This window comes from Nansenia antarctica, assembly GCF_963989245.1.
Source record: "Nansenia antarctica genome assembly, chromosome: 2".
Classification (NCBI taxonomy): domain Eukaryota; kingdom Metazoa; phylum Chordata; class Actinopteri; order Argentiniformes; family Microstomatidae; genus Nansenia; species Nansenia antarctica.
In genome coordinates, this window is record NC_137675.1 from 66,059,486 (window position 1) to 66,071,147 (window position 11,662).

Genomic DNA, 11,662 nt, shown 5'->3' on the forward strand with positions numbered 1-11,662 from the left:
TTGAATTTGAAACGTCTGGAGGCTCCTTCATTCTCAGATTGAACGTGACCTACAAGACCCAGGCATTCCCTCACCTCAAGGACCTTTTGGAAATCCCTAACCTGGCTGTGTCGGTGGTCATGATGTCTGTACATTACCTGTGTATATGCACGTCTTAACTCCACCCAGTATTCACAGCCTGTCCATGTTGTATTGACCTCTGCACTCATCCTTCACTGGGGGAGCCTAGACCCTTTGCTCTGGTAAACTGTGTGACTGCCTCATGAAGCACTGGTGTTGACATGTGATTACCAGTCACTCGCTCTCGCCAGGCACCACGGTGATGCAGGTCACTAGAGAGAGCTCTGCTCACACCTTGCTTGTACCAAAGTGCTGCCCTGATAGTTGTCACCCCTTCGGTTCCTCCGAGAACGACCTCTGGCAACTAAACGCTAAGACACCGTAGTATCTTCCATCCTTTATCGCTTGATGTTTAATTTTGGGGAGGATTTGTAGTGCTTTATAGGTCAGATATGCTCAGACACAACCACACACACCCCTCCTCTTTTACCACCTCTTTTATGGAAAGTAGATATATACTTTGGATCTGTCAAGCACAAACCTTTGCACCTTTTTACAGGCGCACCTATCTGGTAACAGTAGTTTTAGGAGTTAGGTTCTGGGTCTGAGGATTGGACTGAGGAAGATGGATGGAGGGATGGAGGGAGAGGGCAGAGGGGAGATTTGAATTATCCTCTATTATGTTAGGGTGATTGGCTCAACAGCCCCCCTGTGGCTAGTCATCAACAGCTTAAGTAGATGGTTTGTAGACTTTACTTATCTCTTTCTGTCAACTAATTTTAGTTGATTGTAGCCTTTTTTCTAATGCTGTTTCACAAAGAATGCACCAGCCACCAAATAAAAGTAGTTAAATAGAACTTAACAGTGGTGTTAGGAGAGATGGGTGGAAGGAGTTTGGGCCAGTGATATAATGTGACATGAAAAAAAATATATGTGACTGTCTTCCATGCATGTAGGCTTTTAAGTGTTAAGTGATGGTTTTCAGTTCATCTTCAAGTTTTTTAGCTTCACTTTTATTAGCAAAAAGAAAGGGTATAAATGACAAAGACCAAAAAGGAATACATGCATCATGCATTGTAATGCTGTATGTACAGAGTTCTTGAGTCTCCGTCATCATGCTGGCTGGTGCCCCGTTACATTTCTCTGAGTTATTTGGTGTATTTCAACTGTGGACAGGGGACTTCCACCTGCTAATGGGAGGCTAGACAGGGCTCTTCTAGGATCTGCTCATAACCTGAAACCTGTGAGATCACAGGCCAACAGATAAAACACACTACAACTTGTCTTGTACCAAAACCAAAAATACCGTTATCAATAATGTAATTATGATATGTCTCACAATATGTTTGGTTAAAAGCCAAAATTTTCTGTTTGGGGGAGAGGAGGAAGTCTATTTGTACTTTCTGTGTCTTTCTGTGTATGGTGTTGTCTCATGTTACTTCATTTTGGGGGTGGGAGGGGTGGGGGGGGGCTGTCATGTCTGTCATGTCTGTCACACCTGTGCTTAAGAATTGATTGATTGTATTGTGTGCAGTTGAGCAGCCATTCCATGGGAAGGCATGTTGTTCTCCCCCTTTTATCCATCTTATAACATCCGCTGGTAAAAATGGTACCTTTGGTTGATTTGGCCGATCAGCAAGGGCTTTTCTCTTCCTAACTGTTACCAAAAAGGCAGCACTGAGTTTATTACAACTTAAACAGGTGGTCTGGAGCCAAATAAGAATTGGTCAGATGTGTTTCCTTTTTCATTCTTTTTTTGTTTTCTTTAACACTCGTTTTGATAAATAAAAAAAATCTATATTAAACAAAGACTTACGAACATTGAAATGTAAATTGAGGCTTTGTTAATACATGTTACAGAAACAACTCTTGAAGAGCCTTTATGCTTTGATCAATGTATTACCCAGATTACTGTGTCCTTGTTTGCTGTTACATATTATAAACATTTCATGAGGCTATATCTAACAAATAATGCTATCAGTACACCAAATTAGTTGTCGTCGTCCCCCCCCCCCCTTTTTATTTTTTTGTTTTTTTTAATACCAGTCGTAAATGGATGTCACTGTACAGATTGTGGAATGTTTCAGTGTGTTTCTCTTTTATAAAACTTTTTTTTCTTTCCTTTTGGGTGAGTTGCCTGGTTTCTTTGGCCTTTATTGTTCTGCTGGGTTGGGGTAAAGTGTTTTTTGGGGGGTTTATGGTTATCTGAATACTTTGTTAATTGGGTTTCAATGTGGGGTTTTATGGGCCTGAAGTTGTTTGTTTGGTGCTGTGAGAATTCCCATTCCATCTTGTTAAAAAGGCATTCTAGCAATAACCTCCAAATTAATGCCAGACTTTGCAGGCCATCTAGCTAAAAAAAAATGTATCATGAATGATTTGTAACTTATTGTTCATTGCATTCTGGAAAAGGACTGACTTAAGGCCAAATTGGGTTCTGGTCCAGAAACCACTGCTAGTCCCTAGGCAGCTCTGAAAGGATTGGATGGGTAGGATCAATATGGTGAGGGTTCCACCAAGGTGGCACAACTCCTGTATTGCTTATTTCTATGAGAATGTTTCAGATCTAAATAAGTGTTAGTGTTTTTCTGGAGCAGACATTGGTCCTTTTCCCAAGACAGGGGGCGCCCCTCTGCCCTTACCTCTACAGAACAGGAGAAAGACTGGATCTTTCAAAAAAAAAACTTTTTAAAATATCCGTAACTACTCATGCTTCAAATTGTGGTTGTTATTTTTGTATTATTATTGGTTGGTGCTATTTCCCTATCTATTAATTCATGTTTGTCCTCCCAGTATTTGTAATAATAGTACAGAGCCACAGATGAATATACAATTTCTGCCATCTACCATACAGGTTGAGACAAAATTACCACGTTTGAATTCTCCAGCACCAAATCAGATGATCCTTTAACCCGTTGGTCAATTTGTTTATCTTTGTATCTCCCCTCTTCTTCACATACCCTTGTATTTACCCCCCCCCCCTGTCTCTCTCTACCTCTGTCTCTCCATTTCTCTTGTATATAAACCCCACTGTTTTCAGACTTGTGAGTCTGTATGAACTCCTTTTATACCTCAACTTTAGAATTGTCCTAGAAAGAGTCAAACAAAAGAAAAGGAAGAATATGACAAGTTGTAGTGTTCCTTAGAAAACTAATAAAATAATTTAGTGTGATTTTCATTATTTGGAGGTTGGTTATTTTGGGGGAGTTGACTGTTTTAATTATAATGGTTTTAGTCACTATCTATGCTCTTGTGACATTTAAGCATAATAAAGTTAAACAACATTATACAATTTGATGGCATTTTACCTAATTAAGTATTCTGGCAAAGTGAATATTTGGCACTCAAAAGCCCAATGCATACTTCAACAAGATATGGCATTAGGACCTCTTACAGGACATTTGAATCATGTACAAAAAAATGTTACATTTAGTCTGGGTTTTTATAATGTATTACAAAATATACAAAAAGAATATGGAGGTAGTCTTAAGTAACATGCCAGTATGTAACACATTTACAGATAAACAAAGACAATGTTTGTACAAACAACAAAAAATGATTAGCATTTACAAGAATGGGTAAACAGGTTACCATTTGAGTGACTGAGATTACCATGTTGTTCCAAAGATAACTTTTCATTTTGTCAACTCAACATGCTAGATGACCTATTTTGATCCCATTAAGTTCATGCCCCCTGTGTAGGCTGTGGGTTTTGCTAGCCATCATCTTTCCATGGCTCCAGGCATAGTCCAGCTCTCTGGAGGAAGTGGCTTGTAGATTGTCTGTAGAGCAGAGTTGGCCTTGTCCTCCTCTGATTTCATGGCACAACCTATATTTTCCTGTGGGGATGGAGAGACAGACTACTATCACTTAACTAATATTCTTAAACCCCTATTATTTACAAATACACAATAAGGCAAGCATTAGCAAAAGGAGAGGGTATAGAGGAGCAAGAATAAAGAAGACAACACAGGAAGTGTGCCGCCATTACATATTTATTATACTTTATGTGCATCAAAACATTATATTTTAGTTTTGGACTCATTACATTTTAACCAAATTTGATTGTGTAATGATAGCAGACCGAAAATGTTTTTTGTAGCAGCCGAGCAAATATCTGGAGCATTCAGTGAAAAACATCCACATTGATAGTGATGTGAGACACTGACATGCCACTGTTATGACTTTCAATAAGTCTGTTACAATATTTTGTGTTCACAGATACTACGGAGGAATTCAAAGAAATGCACCACAGGACAGGACAAGCAGAGCCACCATCTTGTCCATCTTAGATGGAGATATCAATTACTATCAGTGAATCAAGGGGAGGGAATATGCCATAGCCAATGCCAGTGTTTGAGGCAAAGAAAATATTCTCTTCTGTTAGATGTTTTCAAAGTTGCACTGTGCTGAACTTGCCAATGGAAATGTCTTGTACCTCTGGTTGCACCTTATCAAATGGGGCAGGACTGATCACTGAGGACTGATCACCCTGCTGGTCACTGCCCCTTCTGCACAGGCAGCAGAGGATCCGCTTAAACGTCCTCCTCATCTCCTTGTCCCGTAACGAATAGATGATGGGATTGACCAGAGAGTTACACTCAGCTAGAACCAAGCAGTACTTCTCATATTTCACTGCATGGCTGTATTTGCCCAGAAGTCCATCCAGTAACAGAGTCATCAGGCCTGGGGTCCAACAGATCACGAATGCACCTGCAGAGATGGGGAAAGGAGGAAGAGGAGATGATAAACGAGAGAGAGAAAGGGATCATGTTCATTTAATGACCAAGTACTCAATTAACACACCATCATGTCCATTAGGCTTACCTTTACCTTACCTACCCACCTACCACTTAAACAGAACACTGTAGATAAATGAGCAATAAACAAGTGTGAAAAGGTGTGTGGAAGTGAATAATTTTAGGAATGATTCATGATTGATTGTTGGATAAATGACACGTGTGACATCAAGCTGATTTGGTAAGCACCACATCCGCCTGGAGATTTGATTGAGAAAGTTCAAACAAGGTTAGAGAGAGTTGAAATACCTTTGAGTGTCTGTAGTTACTGTATGAGGAATGCTTAAGTATATGTGAATGGAGTGTCAACACTCACTATCTCAATCGCATTACAGCGTGTTAGGTCTCTGCTATGCTGGCGAAAGCAGAGCACATTTAGGGATTGTGTCTCTAGGACGGGTCTGGATCCTACAAACATGTAAACTGGAAACTAGCATGTCATGACTGTGTGACAACGCCGCTCCGACTGGAACAGTCTGGGGATACGGACATGGTGGCTGATTGATGGATTACACAGATAAGCTTACATGTACGTCATGTGACTCATACTGTGATAGTGTCTTCATGCCGAACTTGAATGGATGCAGTTCATAAGCCTTAATTCACTGACAAGAAATCCAAACTTAGATATTGGACATACTACTACTACTACTACTACCACCATCACCACCACACTCACCCAGAACCATGGAGATGGTCTTCATCAGGTTGACAACAGTTTCGTTGTCAAGCTCATTGGTGAACTGGGACATGCGCTGGCTCTTGCGCCGCACGTAGATGAAGATGCGGGTATACATGGCCACCATGATGAAGAAGGTCAGAAGATTGAGCAAAGCCCAGAATACGAGGTAGCGTCGGCTCAACAAGGGAGCTATGGTGGAGCAGTTATCCAGATCACACTCGCAGTTCCAGTAAATGGGCACCACGCCCATGACGATGGCCACAGCCCAGATGCAGATGATGAGCAGCACCACCCTGCGTTTGGACATCTGACTGTGTAGCTGCATGGTGACGATGGTCTGGTGCCGCTCCACCGCCACAGCCAGCAGGTTGGCCACAGAAGCAGTCAGGCTAACGTCAACCAGGAGCCCGCGGACAAACCACTGGTGCTTCGACAGCTGTATGGTCCAGGGCCCGGTGTTAAACATAAGATTGGTATAGGCAAGACCTGCAAAGAGGTCTGCAGCTGCCATGTTGCACAGTAGGTAGTAGATGGGGAAATGATAGCGTCGGTTGATAAAGATGGCTGTCATTACCATCATGTTGGCCAGAATGACAATGAGGCAGACCAACAGGCCGAGTCCCACCACTACAAAGTCCCGTTTTCTCCATTCTCCAGTAATGGTCTTATTAACCAGTTCATAGAAGAAGGTAACATTGTGGCTATAGTCACATGCATTCCCACTGCTCTCCATGGCCATTTCTAGAGAAAGAGAATGGGGAAATGAAAAGGTAGGTATTGGCATTTTATTGGTTTTAATTACTTTCTCTATTCCAGGTGGAATTACACCCCATGACATATGCCAGTTGTAATTTAGTTGCCTCTACCGTCTATATAGGCCTACATTGTTATCAAATATGTCGATGCAATTCAATTTAATCTATTTGATGCATGCCTGTTGCACACAGATATAGGCTTGAATCTACAAAAAGAAAATGCAAAACAACATTATTGTGAATGATTACTACCTACTACTACTTATGGTACAGGTGCATTCAATTGCAAATGCATGACATTTGATACTTGTAAAAACAACGAACAGACAACTCTGAGGACAACTTTTCAACATTAAATGATTTCCAGTTTTTCTGGATACACAGGATATACATGGCATCAGCAAGGTATGCAGATTGGAAGACGTTACTTAATGATCTCGACAAACACACTTTAGGGCACAGTGGGTCAACATTGTGTACAACTTCAACGGCTATTTATCATATCGAAATAATAATAATAATAATAATAATAATAATAATGAATAGAATAAAGGAGGAAAAGAAAAAGTCGTTAGAAAGGGAGGTCCGAAGAGTGTAAATTAAGACTTTTTATTTTAAGTAGCTATTTTTAAGAGCAAGATTAGCTTCAACTTCTACAGGGAGAGTGTCTCTAAAAGTAGTCTTCCTATTGCGCTAATTGTTAATCAAAACACAAATATTGATAAAGCTTTCTAACACAAAATGGCCAAAACGTATTGAATACAATCATGCGTAGGTCGATCTATAATGACAGAAAGAATGCCATCAGTTACTTACCACTTGCTGCGGACAAATGTAATCAGAGTAACAGGACAGAGTTCGCTCCACGACCCGACATGTCAACGCTCCGAGTGGGTTTGGTAGGAGACATTTTATAGCAGACGTGCGACCCGATGGACAGACGAGCCACACCTGTCTCACCTTTGGTTGGGCGACACACCTACTGGCGCTGGGCTGGCGCTCATGTTGGCAGAGGAAGTCTTGTGAAATGTACAGTTGGTGGTGCACACCATTTTACTAGGAGATACACACCATACATTTGTAATTTAATTCACTTTAATGATCAGACTTAAATTATAATGGTAGATTGGTTATTATTTTTCTCTCTCTCGTATTTATCAAGTGTGCCTTCCTGTCAGATCAAGGCTCAGATTGAGGCTCTTTCACCATATTAGTTTAGCCTACTACCTACCCATTGTTTTAATTCTCATATTAATTTGTAATGTATTTTATTTAATCATTCGACTTACATGCTTTGCTGACATTCTTTGCTGCATTTTTGTTTTGTTTTAAGTTGCGGGAAACAAACATCGTGTGTGTGTGTGTGTGTGTGTGTGTGTGTGTGTGTGTGTGTGTGTGTGTGTGTGTGTGTGTGTGTGTGTGTGTGTGTGTGTGTGTGTGTGTGCGTGCGTGCGTGCGTGTGTGTGCGTGCGTGCGTGCGTGCGTGTGTGTGTGTGTGTGTGTGTTACACATGAAAATGTATACACATGCTTGTGTCAATGCATCCATGTTCAATTTCTGTAATGACCAATGTCACTTTTCACAGTTGTCTGCTAACACACCAGATGTTGTTGTTGTTAATGAAGAGTCCAGAGAGGTGTCTGTATTAGAGGTAGCATGCACCTTTGATATAAGCCTAGAGGAAGCCTTCATGACTAAGGTCATGAAATACCAGCAGCTTGTAGACACCATCTCAGAGCTAGGCTATAAGTGTACTCTATTAGTCTTTATATTTGGCAGTCTTGGACATGTGCACAGATTGGTTGTCAGAGGACTACGTCTACTGGGAATGTCCAAGGGAGAAGCAAAAAGGCTCAGCAAGTATTGCTCTGTCTCTGCGATTATTGGCAGCCGCCAAATATGGCGGAGACGGTGTTACTTGTACCCGTGAGTCTTGTATGTGAAAGACATTGTCCATGTCTGTTTGTGAATGCATCCCATCTGTGCCTTCAGTATTTGTGTCCTTGTATACTTGTTTCTATGTGGACAGAAATAAATGATTAAAATGTGTGTGTGTGTGTGTGTGTGTGTGTGTGTGTGTGTGTGTGTGTGTGTGTGTGTGTGTGTGTGTGTGTGTGCGTGCGTGCGTGTGTGTGGGTGTGTGTGTGTGTGTGTGTGTGTGCATTTAAAATGTGTGTGTGTGTGTGTGTGTGTGTGTGTGTGTGTGTGTGTGTGTGTGTGTGATCAATGCAACTTGCAAGGTGTGGATAACATAATAATTTATGTTTCCTTTTCGATTCCTATGAAGCAAGTGTGAAAACTGCCAGATGCCTGTGCCAGGAATCCCTAGAGCTATGGCCTACTAATCTTCCAGCAGTCTAGTGATCTAACACATGGCCTCAGTTGTGCAGAGTCCTTTCCCTAGACAAAAGTCAAGTTTCATTGTAAGCAACAAAGAGTAATCTAAGCACAATCCTCAATCCATGTTGCAGTTAACCAATCAAAGGAGGATCGTATTGCTGATGTGATTATGGTGAGACTGTTATTTTAGTATTCCCACTCATAAGCAAATAAAAATGTATCAGGGATTCCTCAATATAGGTAGGTCATCCCTCAAGAGTGTGGATTCACAGGAAGAAAAATACCTGGAAAAAATATGTAAAAGTAATCAAAAGAATGGGAGACGATGTTGTTTATTTTGTTGGGGACCATTTTATACAATAACACCACTGACATTAGATGAACCTAAGATGACCACAAAACCTATGGATAACAGCAGGCCCAAATGGCAAACACTTATAATCCATATATATACATAATTTTTAAAAACTATTAAAAAATATTTAAACCTAGCACTATAAGAAATACTGTGTTAATGTGCTGTCCTAAAGTTGGGGGTTGGATGGGCATTGTTCAGTGACTATGGTCTCTCTCGCTTTGGAAACATGAGCGGTAGCGTTATGTCAACACAAACTGTCTGCAGCCAGGACAGAGGTGCACAACCACAAGAGTTCCTGTGGTTAAATAAAACAGATGATTATCCTAATGAAGGCTACCAGCAGGACCCCCATTCATTCTCCATTCATGTGATATGAATGTCTGTTGCCAGCATGGCTGCTCCTCTCTGTCCAGAATGAAGTCCCACAGCAGTTTGTTGACTGTCTATGGCTTGTCCTGCTGTACTCAGTGACTGCATCCTGGGATGGATCAAAAGACCACAGAACCCCTAGTGCAGGGTCTGTTCCCCTAGACATCCCCTACACTAGTATGCTGTCAGCCTCCCCTCAGAACAGCAGACTTGACACCTCCACTTCTTTCCTTCTACTTGTAGACAGCATTATGGAACCACATTGTAGATTAGAATGTAATATAACACTGATCTACGGTAGTGTTTTCCGGTGCTGATCCAAAGTGCTATGTTCTCACTATTTCTATGTTTTTTTTGGTCTTTATTCTAAAATATATACAAAAGGTCACTGATTATGTTAAAACAATCACATTGAGATGATGTGAAGAAGATGTTGGGCAAAGACCCAATACTACACAAAGAGTTTCAAGTGCACAAGGTATTTCTCAGTACCCATGTTATACAGTAGTTGTGTTTTGGGGATGGGTTGCTGACCTGAGGAGTGAGGTAGTGAGGTAGTACTTTAGAGGGGCAGTCAGGCGATAGAGGTAACCCTCCAATTGGGCTTCAGTTAGCCTCCGAGCACGGTTCCTGATGCCAACACGCCGTCCACACAGCAGACTCTGCATGAAGTGGACAAAGAGAGAAATGAGAGAGAGAGAAAAGTAGGTCTGATCATGACAGGGACAGGTCTGAGGACAAGGCGAGGGTCAACATTAGGTGGAGAAAATGAGGGGAGTGGACAGTGAGTGAGACATGGTACAGAAGGGGAAATACAGTACCTGTTGTGTGTCCGAGTGAGTGTGTGTGTGTGTGTGTGTGTGTGTGTGTGTCTGAATAAGAGATAATGAATATACCTATATGTTTGATGTAAGTGTTACCCTGAAGTCCTCCAGCGACAGAGCAAACTCTGACATTATAGGTAGTTGGAAGGAGCAGGCATGACCAGAGCGTAGGACCTAGGAGGGTTCCTCAAGACTGCATCTGTGTAGATTAAAAACACTGGAATATACAGGCGCAAAGAGACAACATGTAACATGTTTCAACAAGCTGTTTTCCTCTGGCTATGCTGGTGGCGGAAAATCGCCCGAAGAAGACTTATTGCAACATATTGCCTACACCAGTATTGTGGCTTTCATACTGATAACGTTGCCACTAGGATTGCAGTGGTCTCTCTTCTTCAGTGAATGTACATTTCTATTGTTTCTCAAGTACAGCCATCATCATGAAAACCCTCCTGGGGCTTAGACAGGCATGTCTACAGTTGCTACAGAGAAGGTTGTGTTTAGGTGTAAGCTACGAATGCTTTGTTACCAAGCCAGTCACATGGCACTCTAACACACAACTTGTGTGGCCTGTAATCAAAGGGGAAGACACAGTATACAACACTAACTACTCTCTTAACTACTCTCTGACACATTCATTGTACACCAGAAAGATTCTTCAATAGTGTCCCTGATGTCATAATAGAGAGTAGTCATCTAGCTGGGAGGGGGCGTCTCCACAGCTAGGTCGATCCAGCGCCACCGTGTGGAACTGCCTGCTAAATTCACACCACTGGTATCTCCAGGGATACCCGAGGGATGGGAGGCCAGAGAGATACTAATGCTATGGGAAAGTCAGTGCATTCTTGCCTAAAGAGATTGGATCAAAATATTGTAACTTTGGACAGGTGCAGTAACAGTTTCAATGTGTTACATGAGAAAGGTATTTGGTGAAAGAACATGGAAAAAAGAGGGGAGAAGATAAATGTGCAGATGAGTTGCCAGTTCTCAGGCAATCCATGAAGGTGCTCATCATGTAATGGAACCTCAATCCAGAGCTCATCATCTGACAGCTGATTTGGTTTCCATCATACTATCATTACTTCTGGAATGTCAACATTATTGGCAGCCCCATGTTCATTTCTCAGCTTGTTGTTGGTCATCCAGGCTCTAATATTAGGGGTAGATAAAGGTTGAAACGTGGAGGTGGAGAGGGTGCTAAAACTAAAACTAGGTGCCTCTTACCTCTTAAAAAAGATTCATCTCTCATTTTCAACTTACATAGATCAATACAACTTCAAGTTGATTTCCTATTCCAATGACATTCTAAATAAATAATAGGAATACCATAATGTTAACCATCCAGATATTTTATACAGTAGTATTGGGGATAGACTACCGGTACTCAAATCTCAATCTTACCCTGCCCCACAGTTGCCGGTGTTTGCCGAGAGCAGGATCCCGTAGGATTTGATGGTTCCGTACAGGGCTCTCAT

At 41.5% G+C, this 11,662-nt stretch overlaps 2 protein-coding genes across 2 annotated transcripts; both read right to left on the reverse strand.

The window, feature by feature from the left end:
* Positions 1-1,250: 1,250 nt before the first annotated feature.
* lpar2a (lysophosphatidic acid receptor 2a) lies at positions 1,251-6,274 on the reverse strand (the record flags this gene model as incomplete). The annotated part of the gene is made up of 3 exons (XM_080523297.1): positions 1,251-1,301; positions 4,499-4,773; positions 5,539-6,274. 3 exons carry the CDS (start codon positions 6,272-6,274, stop codon positions 1,251-1,253), a joined length of 1,062 nt encoding a protein of 353 aa, XP_080379423.1.
* A 978-nt stretch (positions 6,275-7,252) lies between these two features.
* On the reverse strand, positions 7,253-11,662 carry LOC308150471 (epoxide hydrolase 3; the record flags this gene model as incomplete). The annotated part of the gene is given in 14 exon segments (XM_080523298.1): positions 7,253-7,352; positions 9,382-9,437; positions 9,441-9,458; positions 9,462-9,482; positions 9,486-9,521; positions 9,527-9,532; positions 9,536-9,559; positions 9,563-9,596; positions 9,898-10,025; positions 10,284-10,363; positions 10,366-10,404; positions 10,832-10,869; positions 10,871-10,966; positions 11,589-11,662. Coding segments are annotated over 14 exon segments (750 nt in total).